We start from the raw sequence: 21,824 nt of genomic DNA, 5'->3' as shown, positions 1-21,824 counted from the left end.
CTGATCGTTTTACATGAGATTTATGTGACCACCACTGCGTGCATACGATTAGAAGGCCAGCGTCAATGCACACCAAGAGAAAGAATCAGCCAGCACTAAATAAATAAATAAATAAACAAACCTTTCAGAGCAACGTTTTGCTCTAGGCAAACAGTGCAGGGAAACCTGCTGTGACCTTGAGAGCTACGTCCCAGGGACGATGCATACTAAATATCCATCAAATGCCTATTCAATTATGCTTGTGCGCATCCCATTGAAAGAACTTCATAATAGTTGGCCAGAATGCAATCTTCCAGTTTGTGGTTTAAAAGCACCAGCATGGCGTCTGCAAGATGCCCAAAGCTGCATCGATTATCTGTTCAATTTCCCATGGCTTTAGAGCAGAGTTATGCTGTGAAGGCAGGGCACTGGGATAATGTGATAAATTGCACTGTCAGCCAGTTTAATTGATCCAGCAGAGGTATTGCAAATAACTTCCTTGCTGCTCAGTACAATATAATTTTTTTATACATATATCTGCCCATGCACTTACTATTGTAATGGAAGCTATTGGAGACCATCCCAACCCAATGCAGCCACACTACTTAGGGAAGGCTGGTCATTCCACATCATGAACAGAACTGTGATATTCTATTTATCACCATGGGGAAATGATGTTTTGCCTTTCCCATCACAAGGCAGGCATTGGCCAATCAGCATCCAGCATCCAGCTCAAGGGTCCCACTGCAAGCCATGGGATTTGAAGCAGGGATGTTTGGATCTGAGTCCTAACCCACAGGGCCACACACTGCTTAGCATTAGCTGTAAATGAAGGAGGATGTCTAACTGGCCTGCTTCGGGTTCCCTAACTGTTTGTCCACAATAAATGTAGCCTGTCTGTCTGCAAAATTTTTAGGTTAAAAAAAATGGTGGAGTGGGGGGGGTGGAGACATAAAACTATTCCTGAGCCAATCAGCATGCATGTCCAATTATGCATGATTATGCGCATGTTAATCTGTAAAACATTTGCTCTCTGCTCTCTCAGATAAATTCATTTTCTGGGGCTTTTATGTCAGTGAACAGAAAGAGATTAGCTAATCATGGTGCTGACTCTCGTGGCGACCATGGTTCCAGAGCCTCCCGTCCTGTGTTCACTTTGTGCGCTAAATGTGTGTTTAATGTTGACATCAAGAATCACCTTCAACCGCGACGAGCTCATGAACATCACAGAATCTTTTCCTTCGGATTCTGTTACTATGTTTTTGTGTGATAAAGATGATTTACCAGCAAAGTTTTCACTGACTGGGATTAAGGACGCTGCCTGGCAGGTGTGCTTCTGTGGCCAGGAACAGGGGCCAACAGGCGGACGCTCCGGTTCGCTGGAGAGGGAAGGGTTTCCGCACTGCAGTGCCAGCAATCTGTCTCTCGAACGTCCGCTCTTTCATTAAAAAGATGGGCAACTTAGGGCTACTAAGAAGGACTGTGCCCATATTTCTGCATTCTGTTCACATGCTTGGTCACCAAATACTCTGAGTGGAAAATCATGAGGTGGTGGTGTGTTCATATTTATTAACACGTGTTATACCAATGTTTCCAACATTATCTATTTCTTCTGCTGACTTAGAAGCTCCTTTCATTCATTGCAAGCCATCCTATCTGGTTAGAGAATTTCACTCTTTTATTCTGGTTGAAAGTGACATTTCTCCTAGTGCAAACGCTCAGTGTGCACAGAGACTGTTGACTGATTACATTCATGATCTGGAAAACAAATTGCCAAGTACTGTTATTTTTGTCATTGGGGGTTTTAATCACAGTAACAAAATACAATCTGCCCAAGTACCATCAATTGGTCAGCTGCCCCAGTCAAAAGGAGATAATCTGGACCCCTTCTACGCCATTTCCCTCGTCAATCCCTCTCATGCCCAGCTGTAAATGGAAACTTGAGTAGCTCTTTGCAGAAACTTACCAACTTCAAACAGAAGAGACCCTAAGCCTCCCCGTCCTTCACCTAGATCCAACCAGCTCAATAAGTTTCACTGTCAGATTGACAATGACAGTCAATGTAAAAGCCCATCATGACCTGGACTACAAACCATCTCCACAGCATCTTTCCTGTAGTCATTCACCTTCTTAGTAAACTCACCCAGCATCCCAGTAATCCCATCACCCAGGCACAACTCCCCTCTTCTTCCCACGTCTAGACATTTCTCTCCATTATCTATTTGCACTGCTTCAGTAAATTTGTGTTACAGTGAACAATAGTTGTAGTTTCTGCACTACTTCAGTTTATTGATCTGTTCTGCATTTTGCTTTTAGACATTTTTGCTGTTTTCTGTAAATTTATATATTCTATTGGATAATTTGGTTTCATGTATATTGTACAGTGAAGTATTTCTGCTAAATGTCATAGAATATTGTCTCATACTTCACGTTTGACACTGAACCACATTAAATTATTATATGTTTGTACTGGCAATAAACTATTCTGTGTTCTACTTAACGAAATGTTGAACACATTGTGACCCATTCTGTATAACATTTTTTCATTTTTTTCCAACCTTTTCATGTAGTAAAATGTTCTGTAAGTGTCATTCATGATTATCCAACCTAGCATATATGCCTTTTAATTAAAGACAGACTAATAAAAGGACACACAGGAGAATTAAGAATGAACATGTATAGTTTTCATTTTCCTTTTGTAGTTTTCATAAGTGACCATTCAGTAAAAGATGGTTCATTAACATATCGTATATTCCACTGAGCTTGGATAGTAGCCCTAGACATTTTATACAAAAAATCATAAAAGGCATTTGGCTACATATGATTAAATTCAAGTTTAGCAGAAATAAATGCGAGAAGGAGGGAGATGTGCTCTCCATGTGGCTGAGGAAAGGGCGCAAGTTACTATTACGATTCTTCCGGCAGTTACTTGAAATATTAATACATGTAGGACTGACTTTTATTAGCAAAAGCCCTTCAGCTGCAGTTCAGCCTTTAATGAAGCCCGGCATGAACTGCACTTTAAAATAATATCAGCTTCCTTTTGTGTTTTGCCTCAACATATATTTGAGCTGACTTTCCAAAGATGGCCGCGGGTGACGAGACTCCACGTGGAACGGGGGCACTGACATTGTGGACTGAGCCGTAAAACACAGCATCAATCTCTCATTCTTTGTGGAACTTTGTGGAACCCCAGCCTTCTATATATTGATAATGGGCTAAGCGCTATGATGAAATGAGACTGTGTGCATTAACGGTGCTGTATTCAGGCCAAAATGTCTCCTTGCTCTCTTCCTGAGTGTATAGTGAAGCCCTTCATGTAATACTGTACCACTCTTATCGACTTAACGAAATGCGACAATGAGCACGACCATGTACCCGAGTCTCTGACATCACATAGAAGCTCAGAAACGCGTCACACGCTTTACTATTCAGCTGCTTCGACATTTCAAATAGATGGATCTTATAAAATAACAAGTATCCTAAGAAAAAGTACAAGAAACTGTTATATTTCATCAGAGGTGGACATTTCAGGTCCAGAAAGTAAAAATCCAAACCAGGATTTTGTTTCAACCAACCAGCTTAGCATAAAGAGTCAGAGTCACAGAGTACTCAACTGGTTGGCTGAAACAAAATCATAGATTGGATTTTTACTTTCTGGACCTGAAATGTCCGCCTCTGTATTTCATTAGGGTTAGAGTTGACTAAAACTGACTGAAACTGTTATACTAGACGCCAGTAATTTTTTAAACAACACACTGTCATGGCAGCGGGGCAGCAAAAGAGGGTGATGATCCTCTTTGCGGCTCCAAGACAACACAAGGACTTTATTAACCAAAAATAAAAAACATACACTCAGACATAGTGCATTCGGCTACATACAACTCACTGGGGAAAAGAACTAAGGCAGGAACTTAAATACACAAACCAAACTGAGCTAGCAAGGACGCAGAAGTAAACCATTAACAAGACAACCAATCAAAAAGAACACACAGTAGCAAGCAAGAGGTGCAACTAAAGAACAGGGATAATCTAGGAATACAAGGCTATTACAGAATTTAAAGGTACAAAAGCAGAACCGAACACGAGGAGGATGGATCATGGGTGGGAGAAGTAAGACAGAAAGTAAACACTAGGAAAATCATAATCTGAAACTACAACAAAAGTCAAACAAGAAACCAAACATATGTGAGACTTAAGCAGGTTTCAACCCCCCCCCACCAATGGGTTCTCAATCACTAAACCCCACAGTTCAGTTAATGCCAAAATACTGACAGTCAAGGATAAAGGATTCAAAGACTAAGGGGGACAGGATGGCCAGCATGAGCTACTGGCCAAATGGGAGGAGATATACTAATAATATTATCTTTAATAATTGATACTTATTAAAACTGACTTCATGCCTCCCCCAACTTGCTCTTTGTAGAGTAAGCTGGCTATGAAGGGCAGTCACCTGTTGAGGTGTGCAGGGATTTGGGGGTTAAGGGCCTTGCTTAAAGACCCGCAGATGTGCTGGGGCTGGGTTTGAACTGGTGACCTTCTGATTACAGGCACACAGGCTTAGCACACTGAGCCACACACTGCCCCCTAAAGGCCTAGGTTGAAGAGGCTCCAGCCCTGACAGACACTGTATTATCTGCCACCACTGGTTAGACCTTAAGGTCTCCATTTTCCTTTAGCGAAGCCCTGTTATTTTTCCTTTTTATAGTGCTTGCACAGAAAAAGAATCTTGCAGGTTTAAGTGTCTATCAGCAGGAGCTTGTCTCAGCATCTGCCTGGCCACATGCAGTCCTGTTATCCTTCCATATATGTGCTTGGTGCACTTGGTTCCAAGAGAAAAATCAGAGGAGTTAAACAGCAGATTCAGATTTTACATATTTTTCAAGGTAATAATATATAGGTCTGTGGTGGGGGTGTTTCATTACTGCATTTTTTTCCTGATACAATTATGAAGAATTCCATCCATCCATCCATCCATCCGTATTCCATACCTGCTTGAATAACTTTTGGCCATAAAAACACAGTTAAACAGTGCAGCTGGCATGTCTGACGCATAGGTGTTGTAGTGTCCAGAATTCCTGATTATGAAGTCATCTGAACAGGACGGGCAGTTTCTATACTCCCAGCCTTACAGTTGCCTTTGGAACGTCTCTATATTATACCCATGCCCTCAAAGTCAATGCTTGTGATGTAGTCAAGACCACCTAAACCGAGACCAAGTCATTACCAAGACCACAGTGTATCGAGATCGAGATAAGACCAAGTCAGGGTGAGACCGAGACAAGACCAAGACCAAAGCAGGGCGAGACCGAGACAAGACTAAGACCAAGGCAGGGCAGGACCAGATCAAGATCAGAAACAGACTACATAACATAACACAGTATAAAATGTGGAGCATAGGCATCATCTTGGGCCTATGCAGTATGGCCTAGAATTTGTGTTACAGTATAATTTGAACCATTTACGTTTTTTCTTACAATTTCAATATAAATGCTTTTGTACAAATGTAACATTTTTTCAAATAAGACACACCTTATTGGTTGCATTTCAATTTTGAAGCAGGATGTTTTACACCCAATCACAGTACTGCGTTAACCCTTTGAACCCTATCCATTTTTGAGCGTTTTTCTATCTCTTTGATTTTAAGGCTTATTACATTGTATGTACATGAGTTAGCTACACATGCTTTATGGTTTTGTTTTCAGGACATTCTGGCCTACTCAGATATGTTATAATTTGATGTGTAAATCTATTTTTGATGTGTAAAAGTCTTGATATCAGCCTTCTTATGAGGAAAAACAACTTCCGCCATGGTTCAAGTAAAGAGTTACCAATATTTTTTCCCAGAAGGGTGCATGGATCATTGTGGAAGCATATATGCACTTTGTTTTCCATATAATGTGAATAATATCAATGTTTTATGGATTATTAGGGGTGCTTTTTTGTGGAAAATGTTTAAAATATATGCCTCATTATATACAGGATTACCTTGGAATATTTTAACACACAATGCTGCAACTTGGACGACCAGATTGAGTAAATTCTCTGGATTGCAACGATACAGAATTCATATATGAGCAATATACCTATCCAAAGTTGCAAGCCTAAGATTAATTGGTGCAAAAATCAAAGCATATTGTATTTGTCGGGATGTCAGGGTTAACAAACAGATGAATATTAAACCGCTGTGATAAATATTGGGGCGTTCTGATGAGTAGTCTTGACTGGTCTTGAAATAAAACCTTGAGTCCTCTATATCCGAGACTGAAACAAGACCCAAAGTCAATTCTGAGATGAGAACAACCAAGACTGCAAAAAAGGGTCTAGAGACTGAGTACTGCAACGCTAGTCAATGCACAGTGTGGAGGTTCAGAAAAATCATTAAAACACCATTTCAACAAATTTAGTGTAAAAATATAAGTTCTTAAAATGTGAATGATTTATTTGTAAAAAGCGCCACTCCCAACAAACTTGCCTCAAAGTGCTTCATATCTACATATGCAGATACAAACACACACAAAAATCCAAAAGACCTAGAAAATATCAAAAAGCCTTAGGTTGGACACTCAGAGGGAAGAACCTCTGAACTGTCCATAGCCAACTGGCTGCCCCTCAGGGAAGGAAACCAAAGTTCAGTTAATGCCCAAATACTGGCAGGTATGTAGGTTCAGCTGCTGCAGTTCCTTCTGCCAAAAGACTAAATGACTATACAGTCTTTAGTTAAACAAAAGCACAGCTGAATAATGAATATAGGGCCTGTGTCCAACATTTTGTACCTGGGTAAATCTCATCTCAGACTTCATTTCACCATTGACTTCTAAAACATGCAGTAGTTTTCTGCTCGCAGTACCAATTTTTCATATTCCAAAAGCATAGCATGAAAGATGGGACTGAAGAGACAATTAAAAATATTAAATCCTAATAATGTGAACATGGAGGTTAACAAGGTAGGGAATCCGGCCTGACCATGGCTGAAAGACTATGAAGGTCTCTCACTTTCCTTCTGTTAAGTAGAGATTATATGCTGCTTTTTTAACATCCTGTTTCACTGGCAGTATGTTCTGAGAGCTCTGTTCACATGGCGATGCCGCTTATTAATGAAGAAGCCAGTGCTGTAAATGCAGGATAATGAGAAGAAATGGCGTCCCCGTGGCTCTCCCAGAGGGCTTTTCCAATATGATGCAAACATTGTGAAATTTTCCTCACTGTTATTTGTAGGTGTGTGATTCAGGCACTGGGGAAGAAAAAAAAAACTTATTATGCAGTCAGTCATTTACCTCTCTCACACTCACTACATGAGATTCCATTTTCAGCAATGTTCTATATTTCTATAATCATATTCAACAGATTTCTCTTTAGATAAACTACTCAGGATGCAAATTAATATCAGGTCACATCCTTGCTTTTCCGATACAACTTTTTATGTTGGAAACTTCAGTAACATTCTAAGGTCTATTTGATCACCGGTTCAGCTGGACACCAATGGCCTCTAGCCTGAAGCATTTAAGAAAGTGACCTTGCTTGTGCAGGATCTGAGCCTGCAGATCGATTCATTCCTCTGTTCAGAGGATGTCGCCACCCCTTCTTCTTGGGCAGGACTGAACAAAAGCCGGATTGAAAAGGCTCAGAGTCTCTGGATCTGGCTTCCTAAGTAGCCCGGCCCCTTCTCCTGGATGAATGGCATCTCAAGGCATCTGCCATAACTTGGCCGCCCATCGAGGTCGCATGCCCAGTGGGACAAATAAAGCAGCGTATACCTGTGCATCAGAAATGCTCTCGCTTCTTTAATGTGTCCAGTGGCATGTCAGCATGCACGGTTCTATAACACATATTGCAAGTAGGGCTATGCTGACCAAAATCTCATATCCTGATACGACATACATGTATTACTACTGCACCTCATATCTGTGGATTTTTTTCTACAGATCAGCTGCTGTGCGAATTGGACAAAATTTGCCAAATAAAATGCAGCAAAGTCACAAACGTTGCGTGATCCACAAATAGTCAAATGAACCACAAATGTGCGAAACCCGTTTCAGGTGTACAGATTGCTCTGTGTTTTTGTGGATATGATTTCATACAATACAAATAAAGGTACGTATTTGTGGATCGTGATATATTTGTGATTTTTTTTCTGCAGACCAGCCTTGGTATGAATTGGACAAAAACATGCAAATACACAGGAAGGACGTTACAAATGTAACGTGATAGACAGGAAGTGATCCACAAATATGCAAAACCCTTTTCACGAGTGGAAATCACTCCATATTTTTGTGGATATGATTTTACACAACACATTCAATAGCCCAACTGTCTTGCTTAAAGCCACTGGCGGTGAACGGACACACTGCAGTTATTAATAAATACGTATAAAACCACATAATATTAAAGTTACATGGTTTACATTGTCCCCCACAGTTTAATTCTTAAAGCACACTTTACAGGGCATGTCTGTATTATTTAGGTTTATCCCTGTGGTCACGTTGCAACAAATAGCAAATGGGCAAATGTAGTGTGATCGCAAAACTATTGTGAGGGAACGCAAAACTATTTCAACAATAATTTTTCCACCCTGACCTCATAGGGGCTCTGTAGCAGTACGAACTGGACAAAAATTTGCAAATAAATAGGAGGGAAGTATATATATAACGATCCACAAATAGGCAGGATGTGTGTCCACAAATGTGCAAAACACGTTTCATGTGTACAAATCACTCTGTATTTGATATCTGATATGATATTGCACAACACAAATTTTAAAGTACACATTTGTGGATAGTTAAATATTTGTGGATCATGGAACACATTTGTGGATTGTCTTCTGTGGGTTATAAATAATGAAGTCCAATAAAAAATTCCAAACAAGTGCCACATCCCATATGGTTGCATGCAACATTGCAAACCATCATCCAAATGATGAAAAAATGTCTCCGGAAACAATGTATTTTGTGACACCACAAAATAAATGACAGAGCATAATATGACACAAAAGACGATTTTACTTCGTCATCTGATATATATCGTCATATCGCACAGCCCTAATTGGAAGCTATCGATACACAGTAAATCATTATGAAGTGTCTTTATAGGCTGCTGGGACACCAAGTGATGCTAGAACAACTTTACTGTGTCTTGTTAGTGTCAATGTGTCTGGACAACAACAATATTGCCTCAGGCTTTGGCTACTACAAAATATGCAGTAAATGCACAAATATTTACAGGATAAAACTATATGGACTTTATGGTGCAGATTATGGGGTTTGTTGGTTAAGGTCAGCTGCCTTTTCTCTCATACAGAAAAAGTATTAAAAGCAACCAACCAGCACTTCAGATCATTTTGTGATGCATTGTGAAAAGAACAATTGTATGTAATAAATACAATATAAATATGTTATTGATACACAAGAAATATAACTAATGTTGCTAGTTTGAGACTGAACATGGTTTTATAATATTTCAATATAAGTTATAGCACAGCTTAATTCTGTAGAAAATCTCCAAATTCATCTAGTGTTGTTGCCTTGCCCCAATGGCCTTTTCCAGACACAAAGATGCAGTGCACTGAAGGACCATTGACCACACAGCATCTACAGAAAGAAAGCGATGCCGGCTGACTCTCGGATCTGCAACCTGCTGTGCAATGATGCACATCACTCCACTCTGACAGTCTTCCCCCGGAGCTACCAGGGATGGAGCATAAATGCTGTTTGATGGTGGAATGGAAATGCATCTCAGCTTTAATGGCAGGTGACAGAAATGAATCACCTGATCTTAGTGTGAGTATCAAAAATCCAAGATGCAAAGAACATGGAGAGAGAAGAGTTACTGGCCAAGCTGATGTTTGGCTTGCATCCCAAAGGAGGCCTCCTTGCCCTTAAACACACTGTCCCATATCTGGCCAATGAGTGTTCTGCAGCAGACCCTGTACCAGCTTAAGTATTTACCCTCTAATACAGCATCTATTGTAGGAAAGCTCTTAGAGTAAGCAACCAGAAATTGGCTAACACTGACAGAACCAAGGAAATTTCTCTAATCTGTCATGCATCATCTTTCAAGCAAGCCACTGCGTTTACCAGCTCACAGAGGGAGCTCTGTTTTATTTGTCTATTTCTCTTTAATAGATGAAAAATTGATGCATGTACTCTTTCATTAGAGGTAAAAAACAATTAGAAATGAAATAGCTCATTTAGTTGTGCATGTGCACAATGACAATAACGCTGAAATTGACTTTGAATAAGGCGTGTTCTGCTAATACGTTTGGACCTTTCATTCCTGCTGTGTTCTACTCCTGTGTTAAAGTACTGGAGCTGCTTCGTGATGCTGGCCTGCCCAGGACTGACGGCACACAGTTGCTGAAGGAAGTCAAGCGAGAATGCAGGGTACAAAACAAATGATGATGTTCAGGTACATGTTTTGCTCAGTTATTTTCTAAATTGCTGCATCATGTTCTGTGTAACAGTGAGGCTCACTCCTACTTTGCCTTTTCACAGGAAACCATGCCTTTATCTCCCGTTTTATTCAGATAAAAGGGCTGTTTTTAGCAATGCCAATTCGCTCAATTGCTTCGGCAAAATGACAAGCATTACCACCAATGCTGATGGAGGAATAGCTTTGGATCAAAAATAAGTTAAAAAAGCAAAAACCTGTTTATTTGTGAATGCAGCCACGCAGATGCAGCAAGCAAAAGCATGTGGAGAATACACAGCTGATGAAATAACACATCCATACACATAGGGCTGCAACAACTAATTGATAATGATCAATAATAAAAAGAGATGGCAATGAATTTTGTCTTCGATTGGTTGCATTTTTTCTATTTGTTGCGTAATTTGAGTATAGTGACATCACCACCTAGCAATGTTAACAGTGGTGTGTTAAGCCCAGTTCATACTTCACCTTTTCATGTGCCGCTACAGTCTGTACATTTGTCTGTGGGTACAATTGGTTGCAGTTGGTGCATGTATACAGTAATGATATTCCACCAGACCATCAACAGGCTGCAGCAAACACAAATTCAAGCAGTGTAGTGAAATGGCAAAACTTTTATGAAGTTTCAAAGTTGTTACTTGGCTTAAATGGTATTACAGTAATACGGCATTACCCGTATTACCCCCTCCCCCTCCCAGGGGAAATTTAATCGCCTAGTCTTCAAAGTGCTGAAATACTGTATACTGCAATAAAAAGTACAATCGTTAGCAAACTAAATATGGCGGATACTGCAGATCTTTGTTTCTATGCCATTGTAGATAGACATTTTATATGCTGTGTTTTTTTTACAACTGTGGCTTAATAACACCTCTTGAAGATTTTTAAATAAAACATTTGCACTTTTTTTTTAACCGTGTTTTGGCCCAATTAATCAATTAGTTGATCGCCTGATAACAATTAATTGATTATCAAACTAGTTGTTTTTTGCAGCCCAGCATCCAATACATACAAGTACAGAAAAACAGGGCACCTGCGTATACAAAAACGCAATTTTTCTGTGTAACATGCTGCAACCTGATAGCCCTGTGCTTCTTATTTTAATGATGCATCTTCATCTGCAGTATCTTCAGTTACATCTGAAGGATAAACTACTTCTATTTTGTTACCTGCCATGCATACTGTAATAATCTTAAATGAGAATCATTCATCATACCTTATTCTTGTAAATTACTGTTACAGTGGAACCTGCTTATAGTGATCACATCTGTCTGGGAGAAATTTATCACTATAAGCGGATGATTGTTATAACCGATTATTTCTTCTTCTTTATGTCTCAGGCAGATTACTATCTAATTGACATTTGTATATTTATTACATGAATATAAGGTGGTAAAACGCACAGCATAGCTATTTACTTAATTTTATTGACAATTTCAAAAGAACATTATTTAAACAGTATTGGTACAGGAATGATTGTGTCCCAAGCTATTCGATCACTATAAGTGGTTCCCACTGGATTATACATATCACTCTTATACTCCAAACAATTTTTTTTAAATCCTGGAGAGAAAGTTTATAATGTCAACCAAAATTGCCTGATATGTGGTATAATGAAGCCATCGATCTTAACCAGTGTCCCTGGACCTAGAATGAAAAAAGTCCAAAAACAGCAGTTATCTATCACTATATCGGGTATGAGGAGCCTTTTCTGTTTCAATGCCAAATATGGTGATGCTGTTTTTGATTAAAATGTTCAATTTTGGTCTCATCTGACCACAGCACCTTTGTCCAGCAATAATTTCAATGACCTCTGGCAAATTGCAAGCATTTGCTTCTGTGTCATGGGGTCAGAAGAGGCTTTCTTCTCAAAGCCCTTCTAAAGAGGCTGAGCTGATGGAGGTGGCGGCTGATGGTGATGTTTGAAACCCTGTGACCCCAAGACTCCATCAAGACCTGAAATTCTTTCACAGCGACTCTTGGGATTTTTTCTTTGCTCTCCTTACCACTGCCTTTCTATTCTGGAGGGCAAAATGCATTTGCATCTTCTGCCTGTCAGATTTTCAAAGGTTCCAAACTCTATACATTTCTGAGTAATTGCTGCCCCAGTGCTCAGTGGTATATTTAATCTTTTGTTGATTTTCTTGTAGCCATTACCAGATTTATGAATGTCTACGACCATCTGCCTCTTCTGAACTGCCAGTTCTTTTGTTTTCTTCATGGTGCTGGATGACAAAGGGATTCTGGATCATTTTTATACCCTAGTGAAAGAGGAAGTGATATAATGACATAAAAAGTTCCTTAGAAGTTAAATGAACTTAAATCAAGTGAATTCATTCCTGGTTTAAATTTGGTAGATTTCATTTACAATAATCTCTAGGGGACCCATTCATTATGAAACCTTTATTTGGAAAACTGATTTTTAATGAAATGAATAAATAATTTTAGTGGGTTCATTGATATTTCTTGATTCTTGGCAGTTGGGTTTATCTCTATAATTTGATCTTTTTTTAAAATACTATTTTAGTGCATTCCCAGTCACAGGGTACCAGTAATCCTGTATATACTGCAAATGAGCTATGCACTGGTGACTGTGCTATGCAACTGTTCCATATATATAGTGACAGTGCTACGTAAAAGGTTGGGCACCCCTCTGAGGTTGCATGATAATCTGCTTTGTCTTCCTAAGAGAAAATCACAGCAATATGCCATTTTTGTTCTACAGAAATGTAGACAAGGGAAGGTTTATCAGACCAAAACTCTCACTGTAGAATTTTTGAGTTGTATGAAATTAAATAAAATGGGATGTGCGAAAGTTTGAGCATTAATTGCATTAAAGACCTGTAGTCATTCAGTGCTGACAGGTTGCATCACAAAATTGCTTTGATTAGCTCATTAGACCTTAAACTATAAAGACAGATCCAAGCAATCATGAAAACAGTTATTTAACATAGGTGATTGCTAGTTGTGCTTATCCTTGGTTCTCTCTTAGAGAGCGGCTACACGGGAACCTCTAAAGAACTGTATACTGACCTCAAAACCAAGATAATTTGTCATTATGAATTAGGAGCTGGGTTCAAGAAATGATCACAAAGGTTTGGATTGTCTGTTTCCTCAGTCAGAAATGTAGTTAGGAAACGAAAGGCCAGAGTAACAGTCCTTGTGAAGGAAAGACAAATATCTGAAAGGCACAGAATGGTCACAGACAAGCCACAGACCAAAGGGCTACAACAACATCTGGCTGATGATTGTACATCATTCCACAGTCCAGTGCACTTTGCACGGGAACAGCTCGGTGGAATGGTGATGCACAAAAAGCCTTTTCTGATTACTCACCACCAGAAGAGTCACATGAGGTATGCAAAAGCACATCTGGACAAGCCAGAAACAGATTGGAAAAAAATACTGGGGAGAGATGAGACTAAGATAGAGTTACTTGGTCACAACCAGAGGTGCTATGCATGGTGGGGAAAAAGCGCACGGCATTCCAGGAGAAGAACTTGGTGCCTACTGCAAAATTTGGTGCAGGGTCCATCACGTTATGGGGCTGTGTGGGCAGCACAGATGCTAGAAACCTTGGTAAAGTTAGAGTCAGTCGCAAAGTTATGGCAGGGTTGGATGTTTCAGTAGGACAATGATCCAATGCACCAAGAATTCACACCGAGGCGCAAGTAGAATGTTCTAGAATGGACCCCAGTCCCTAGGCCTGGACATCATTGAAAATGCATGAATTGATTTGAAGCAGGCTGTCCACACTCTGAAGCTATCAAACCTGACTGAACTGGAGGCATTTTGTATGGAAGAATGGTTCAAAATACCCTCAGCCAGAATTCAGGGACTTGTCAGTGGCTATAGGAGGCGTCTACAGGCCGTTATTTCAGCAAAAGGAGGCGCTACTAAATATTGATGTGATTATTCCTTTGGGGCGCCCAAATTTATGCACCTGCCTATTTTTGTTTGAATGCACATTCAATTGGTTCTGTTGGTCCAATAAAAAAAACATTTCACCACTGAAGTGTTGCTGTTTCTATAAGGTATAAAATATATCCTTGGTTGCTGCATAAAAAGCTTAGCAAGTTATAAAATGAAGTCCAAATTTTTACATTGCACTGTGTATGTGTGTGTGTTTGTGTATATACAATATATATTTATAATATACACAAACACACACAATATATTTTTGCAACTGTTTCATATAAGATGATTGCTGCCTACAGACTCAGTGTTATGTCCATAGTCATAGCTATGCAAACATAGTCGTAGGTATCAAATCATCAATACATTACATTACTACATTTTGAGAACCGCCCATGCTGATATCTATAATTATGGTTGTGTAATATACATGCGTTGGAGAAAACTGTGTTAGCTGTTGATTTGTGTGACGGTGGCTCCCTTTTGATATTTAGGCATTTGATTTTAATATGAAAATAATAAAATAATGACAACCAGGAATTTTGCAAAAGCTCCCACGGGACTTTTTCCTAGGGTCATTATCCTGAAGGAATATCTGCAGCAGTCCGGCACAAAAATAGATCTTCAGGTGGAATTACTCTCGTGATGGTGAGCATAATGATGGTGAGAACATTTCAGTTAAAATTACCACCAATGATACATAAAAAGGAGCATATACAAATCTAATGAAGCTTTGGAGATACGAGATCATTTTCACATGAAAGCTTTGATGTAGGGCACTATTTTGTGGATGCCAGAAGAAAGCTCTGTTTATCCCCACTTCTACAGTCAAAGTGGCTTTCAGTAAGCACAGGCTTGTAAAACTAGAACAAACACAAAATGATTCTTAACTCACACGCGACGCGAATAGCCGGCACTAGTAGCAGGTGGCATGCTGTGAAGAAGGCGTCTCAGTGGTACTGCTGCAGCCTCAACCTTCTAAAGTTGTGATTCTGATTTCTGTCCCAACGAGGCTTTCACATGTTCTTCCAGTCCAATAGTTCTGTCATTTTCCTTCCATGATTCAAAGAGGGCAAATTAGGAGAGCTAGTGTTTCTTTGCCTGGTTTCCAGTGCTCTCTAGGATAGGCTCTAGGGTCACCACAGTCCTGCATTGAAAGTGGCTATGGATGGAGGGAAGGAAGAATAGATGGAGGGATGGATGGATAGATGGACCATAAGACAGGGTACCAACTGCTGGTCTGAAGTTAAGCTGGAACCACCCTGTAATGCTGATTTGCGTTCTTGCAAATGCTAAAGCTCGGCCTTCATGACATGTCAGGAAAATAATGCACGTTAACTATTAGGGCCCCTGTTACTGTGTGTATGCCAGTGTCGGCACGTCCTCAAATGAAGTAAATTAGCCAATCAGGGAGGTGATGGCAGCGCTGCCTGTGAACCCTATTCTGAAAGGTTCAGAAGAAAGACGTATCTATAAAACACACCTAAAGTTTGCATTGTTTAGTGGCCGTGCTGCTCCTTATCACGTGTTTCATGCGCTATGAGCAAAAAGCAGCCTGTCCTGACAAAAAGGACACTGTTCTGAACAAGTAATCTCCTAACATTACAAATGTAGCTACTCGGGCATTTGTCTTTGCAGAGTACAGAAAGAGCATATTAAAAGGAACAGTGGCAAAATCCATCCAACTGTAAGATATGGGAGACATTGCTCATTAATTTCCCTTTCTTCATCTCAATAGCTCAATAAGGATAATGCCTCTTTTATCAAACATTTACAGCCATCAGACTCTTGTTCAAGTTTGACCCTGCTGCTTTGTAAGTGAGAAAAATTAAACCGCCTCATCAAGCACGATCAATGATAGGCCCCATGTAAGACATCCATTGCTTCAGTGAGGATATCAATGCAGCCTTACTGTAAATTAATGACAGTTACTTCAAATCCCAGATAAGGGCTTTTTTTTTGCATACTTGCAACCTCTGTCTCCTTTCCACCGTATGTTAATTAAAGATTAAGCTTTTCGGTGATTCTTTTTTGCCAGGCTTAGAAAAAGGAGGAGGATTGATGTCTATGTGGGCAAGTCCTAATTAGCTGCCATTAGACAAGAAATGACTCAAACGACTCTCAGCCAGCCTTAAAGGTTGTTCAAGATTTCCTTTCAAAAATAATATACTGCCAGTTAATCTACAGGCTCCTGCAAGTGTCGAAATGGGAGCCCTTTCTTCTGGACGCTCCATGTGTGTATGTACCGCAGCCTATGTATAAATAAAAATTTGGGGCAACAGTTAGAGAAGTAATTACAGTCAAGGTGAGGAACAATATCAGTAGGCTACTCAACTTGGTAAAAAAACTGCAAGTTTTAGCTCAACATCTACAGGTAAAATAAAAAAAAATAATAATAAGTGGAGTGTTTCTTTTTAGGTAGTGGTGAGTAGAGGCAAAGAAGACAGAAAGTACTGCTGCTCTCTTCAGTGCGACAAATTCTTGAAGAATTTCTCCCTGCTATATTTATAAAAATTGGATAAATGCCTAAATGTAAAGGAAAAATGGGAGCCAGGGTACATTTCACTGCATTCATGTGGATTTTAAAGAGAATGTGTTCTTCATGCTGTTATCTTGGAATAGAGGTAGACAGGCAATATTTATTCTAAAGTGTACTCTAAACTCAGATGGGCTTTAAAAGTTTAACCACCAAGATAAACTGAAGAAAATACACAAGGATGCAGAGTACACAAAAGACTGTCTGGAGCTTGCATGTATATAATAACTTCTTATTAAGGCACTTACCAACAAGGTACCCCATGAGTGGCTGCAGCACCAGTAGTTTCCATAGCAACATCATCTTCATTGTCTGTGTTCAAAGTGGTCTCACATCCAATCAGGAGACTATGAAATCCTGTTTGCACGTCCTTAAACCCTTTCGTCTGAAGAGAAAAGGTGGAAAAGATCCCATGAGGCCTGAAGTCATTCATTTTTTAATTTAGAAGGGCAAAACTCATCAGCCAAGACTCATACACTGCGTGTTTTCCTGCAATGGAGAGTGTGAGACACTACGTCTAATAATAATTCAGGGAAATTGTTTTCACTCACAGTGCATGTTAATAAATGAATACGTCATGACCAGAAAAAAACATTAAAGTTGACAAACTCTAAAACCTGATCCATATTATGTTAGTTATCAAGGATTTTGCACATTTCTCATATGTACTCCTGGTGTAAGGCACTCGATCGCATCATAATCACCAATCACTGATCACTGCAGTGACTCGTGTAAACACACACACACACCTGATATGTTTTTCCCTCCTTCACTCAGAGACTTTACCATATAATTAGTGCTCAAACTCCAAAGACTCGTTTGGCTCATCTGGACAGTAATTTCCTTAGTGCTCCAGGTCACATACCGAGTAGTGAAGGGGTGAAAATCGATGTAATTCTGAAGTAACATCCTTAAGCATTGCTTTTAAAATACTGACTTATTGTTTGCCCTGTGGACCCAGACAGTTCAATAATAGAATATGGGTGCTTCTATTGATGGCAGCCTGCTTACAACAAAAAATATGACAAAAGTTATTTATGTTATTGTGTTTTAATTACTTCGCTAACACTAACTTCGGATGTCATGGTAACTCAGAGACTAGTTCTGCTTGTGGTTTTGAATTCTGCTTATCCTGTCTGTGTGTATCTAGTCATGAATACTGTATATTACATACTGTAGCAGGGACCAAACGTCATGTCTGAGCATGAGTGTTTGCATGCTCTCCCTATACTGTGTGCAGTTAGTCTAACTAGCATCTTAGAATTACCCATAGTGTGTATGCGTGCATGTGACCACAATGAGGAAAAGACATCACAGCCCACATGTACCCCAGCCTTGTTCCAGGGTACCCGCGGTCATGGAAAAATTGGAAAAGTTTTGGAATTTTGAAATATTTTTTCCATGCCCTGGATAAGCTTTGGAATTCTTGGATAGAGAGGAAAAGTTTTGGAAACTAGCCTTGTTCATTTTTGTTTCCCGCTGCGTTCCGCAACGCGCTAACGGAAATGTACGAGCGGAAGTCAATACTTAACTACCTTGGTAAACAAAACAAAAAAAACCTTGTTAAATATCAGTTTCCGGCACTTTTACCGCGCAGATTTCGCGTATTTGAGATCGCTGCTTTTTTGCTCGCGATTCCGGTTTTTATTGTTTTGTTTAGTTATTTGCACGCATTTGAATTCTTTGATCACAGTTTCCTGTTTTTGACTCCGTTTGCCTCTACCAATCATAAGGCAAGTATAATTATTTTACTATTGGGATTAATTTTCTTAATAATTCAACACTGTTTGCACATTGGCGAAAGTTGTCCACCATCTGTGTTAATTTGTTAAGCAGATTGGCTATTACCGTACCGAAAATTATTTTTCCTTATACAAATACTGTTCTAACTACTTTAGTTTTAGAAACTTGTGGGTTCTGGAAAATTTTCTTATGGTACAGGAAAAGTTTTGGAAAAGTCATGGAAATTTATTCTGCCAGAATTGGCGGAACCTTGTTGTTCCCTTTGAGACTGGCATAGACAGGTAGGTGTCAGGGAGAGCGAGGCTGGCATGGTCAGGCAAATATGTGCAGTGGAGCTGCAACAGGAAAACAAAGGAACTTTTTCTGTACGGTTTTGTACAAATGTGTCTTATGATGGAACATACTTGGTGCAAGTAACAGGGTGGTAATGACAAATGTTGTATTAAAAACAAAAATAAACAAAAACAAATAAATATTTTCAAATATTTCACTATCCACTTTAGAGCTATTTGCTCATAATATACGATTCCAGAAAATTTTTAACTAGTACAGTGATCCCCCGCTATATCGCGGATTATTCCTGGACGCATCACAATACATTACATATTATTATTATTATGTTTATATGTTACTCATATCCTTAGCCCGACATCCACATATCATATGTGTTTACAAAGTGTGTTTTAATAAGTTTACATGTTTTTAAAGCTTTAAGGCTTAAACTATATTAAAAAGATGTTTATTTATACGTACGTCTTTCTATATCGCGGATTTTCACCTATCGCTGATGTGTTTGGAACGTAACCTGCCATAGGCTGCATGGGATTACTGTATTGAAATGTGGTTATGACTGAAAAGTAAAATTAAAGCATTGAATTAAAACCGAAACCCGGTTCGCGCATGTGATATATTGAACACAAAATCTGATATGTAAATGAACAATTGAAATGTTTTATTCCAAATAAATTCTGAAATGAACAGCTGCAGTGAAATCTAACCCCTAATAGCATAATGTGGCATATTCATGAATTCAGTAACATCATGCAGAAATAAAGTGATTTGTATCAAAAATATGCATATTAAAGCCCACAACTGCTCATTATAACCACTTGTGTATGAACTTCATAACCTGAAAAACTGTTTCATTTTTTCAGTCACAAAAGAATTAAATACCAAACTCCACGTTGAAAGCTGAATACACGTTGAAAGCTGTTTTTCTCATTTAATATGATCGTACATCGTTTTTGGACACTTTGAAATTTGTCACACCTTTGAAGAAATCACTTTTATCAGCTGGTAGAACATGTGCGGAACTGGGTGATCTAAACACACTTAAGGAAAAGACTATATGCTATAACAGAGCTGTCTGACAGCAGATTGTGAATATGATTGTTTTTTGGATGCTCTTATGTTGCACTTACTGGCCATTGAGCAGTCCTATTAGGTTCTCACTTTGTTAATATGTATATGTGTAGCTGTGTATCTCGTTATATCATAAAACATAAGCGTTATATTTAATCAAGATTGATAAATCTCTGAACTAAAGTGAATTTCAAGGCAATTCCCCCAGATGAATGGTGCATTTCTTGTTGGACAGCCATCCAATCACGCAGCAGAAGCACCCCCTGCTGAGTCACTGTGGAGACCCCTCGCACTCCCACTTGACACCTGCACATTTCACGCTCCATTCACATGCGCCAACATCCTGCCTTGACTTCCTGCTGTTTTTCCCCATGGTTCTGTCCACTACCTGCTCCGTAAAACACACAGGAAATGCTCTTCAGCAGCAGATTGCTCCGGGGCTGAGTGCATCATGGGAACTACAGGATTTCTCAGAGAAAATTAAACAAAAAAAAAAAGGATAACAGCCAGTGCTCCTCTGATCTGCCAGGCACCACAGAGCCTTGCATCTCCTCCGCGGGGAAACGCGGTGGGCCGCCTCTTGTTAGGGAGAAGGGATCCAGCTGGGACTAATTGGGGAGAGGATCCCTGGCAGCATGTTGTGAGTGGGACAGGTGACATTCTGCTGCAACTGATCACAGAATCGGGCACTTTTTTCTGTTTTTGCTTTTTTTTTGTTTGTTCTGTAACGTGGAGTTAGATTAAAACAAGGTACAGGGTGAACTACAAAACATTAACGTCACAAAGCTTCAAAATGATGTGCAGGGAAAACAAACAAAGCCACACAGAGCTAGTCATGACAACCAGACAAAGCGGAAGATTCAAATAAAAACGTACCGTGTATCATCTTTCACCCTGGTCCTGTGACGTGAATGCATCAGCCTTTACATACTAATTAAATTCTTTCCTTTTCCAAGTGTGAGAGGGGCTAAACACAGACTGACCACATATTTAACGGGTTTTAGGTGAAAATATTGGATGATCTATAACCCCCCTCAGATAAAAGGACACTCTACAGAATTTTAACTTTTCGGAATTTATTTTTTTTTTTTCTTGGTTGCATGTCCACAATCTGCCAACTGCAGAAATAGCCTATTGTCGACCAAAAACAAAGCAGAGAAAATAATTAATCTTAGACTGTAGAAGGCATGTTTTGGTCGGTGCAAAGATCATGCATGAAATAAAGGGGGGTAATAAGGAAAGAAGGCGATTCCAAAATTTAGCAACTTACAACAAACAAAATTAACAAAATAATAAAAAAAAAAGTGGCCAATAATGTAATTACATGCATTTAAAATAAGAAATAATAATAATACATAAATGGATCTAGGAGAATTGCCTAGTAGCCGTTTGAATGGCCCTTGCTGAACTGGCTAACTGGTTGGGAGCTGTGAGCCACAGGCACCATGCAGCTGGGCGTGCAGACAGCAGAAATACAAGGGACTGCGTGCGGAATGGGGAGCGGCATGCAAGGCAACATGGCTGCAGACAGCAGAAATACAAGGGACTGCGCGCGGAATGGGGAGCGGCATGCAAGGCAACATGGCTGCAGACAGCAGGAATACAAGGGACTGCGTGCGGAATGGGGAGCGGCATGCAAGGCAACATGGCTGCAGACAGCAGAAATACAAGGGACTGCGTGCGGAATGGGGAGCGGCATGCAAGGCAACATGGCTGCAGACAGCAGGAATACAAGGGACTGCGTGCGGAATGGGGAGCGGCATGCAAGGCAACATGGCTGCAGACAGCAGGAATACAAGGGACTGCGCGCGGAATGGGGAGCGGCATGCAAGGCAACATGGCTGCAGACAGCAGGAATACAAGG

At 39.8% G+C, this 21,824-nt stretch overlaps 1 protein-coding gene across 3 annotated transcripts in view; it reads right to left on the bottom strand.

Annotated features, from left to right (window-relative positions):
• Positions 1 to 21,824, bottom strand: part of cntn3a.1 (contactin 3a, tandem duplicate 1) — a 141,777-nt gene that overhangs the window by 106,614 nt on the left and 13,339 nt on the right. For 2 of the 3 annotated variants that reach the window (XM_023805038.2, XM_023805035.2), the window contains exon 2: positions 17,104 to 17,240. In XM_023805038.2, coding sequence (XP_023660806.1) covers positions 17,104 to 17,164 — 61 coding nt within the window. In that variant the 5' untranslated portion in view covers positions 17,165 to 17,240. Of the gene's footprint in view, positions 1 to 17,103; positions 17,241 to 17,604; positions 17,623 to 21,824 lie in introns of those variants that run through there. The other variant, XM_023805037.2, reaches the window with a different exon arrangement.

This window comes from Paramormyrops kingsleyae, chromosome 6 (genome assembly GCF_048594095.1).
Source record: "Paramormyrops kingsleyae isolate MSU_618 chromosome 6, PKINGS_0.4, whole genome shotgun sequence".
NCBI lineage: Eukaryota > Metazoa > Chordata > Actinopteri > Osteoglossiformes > Mormyridae > Paramormyrops > Paramormyrops kingsleyae.
Note: the sequence above shows the minus strand (reverse complement) of the source record. Positions and strands in the feature narration are given on the sequence as shown.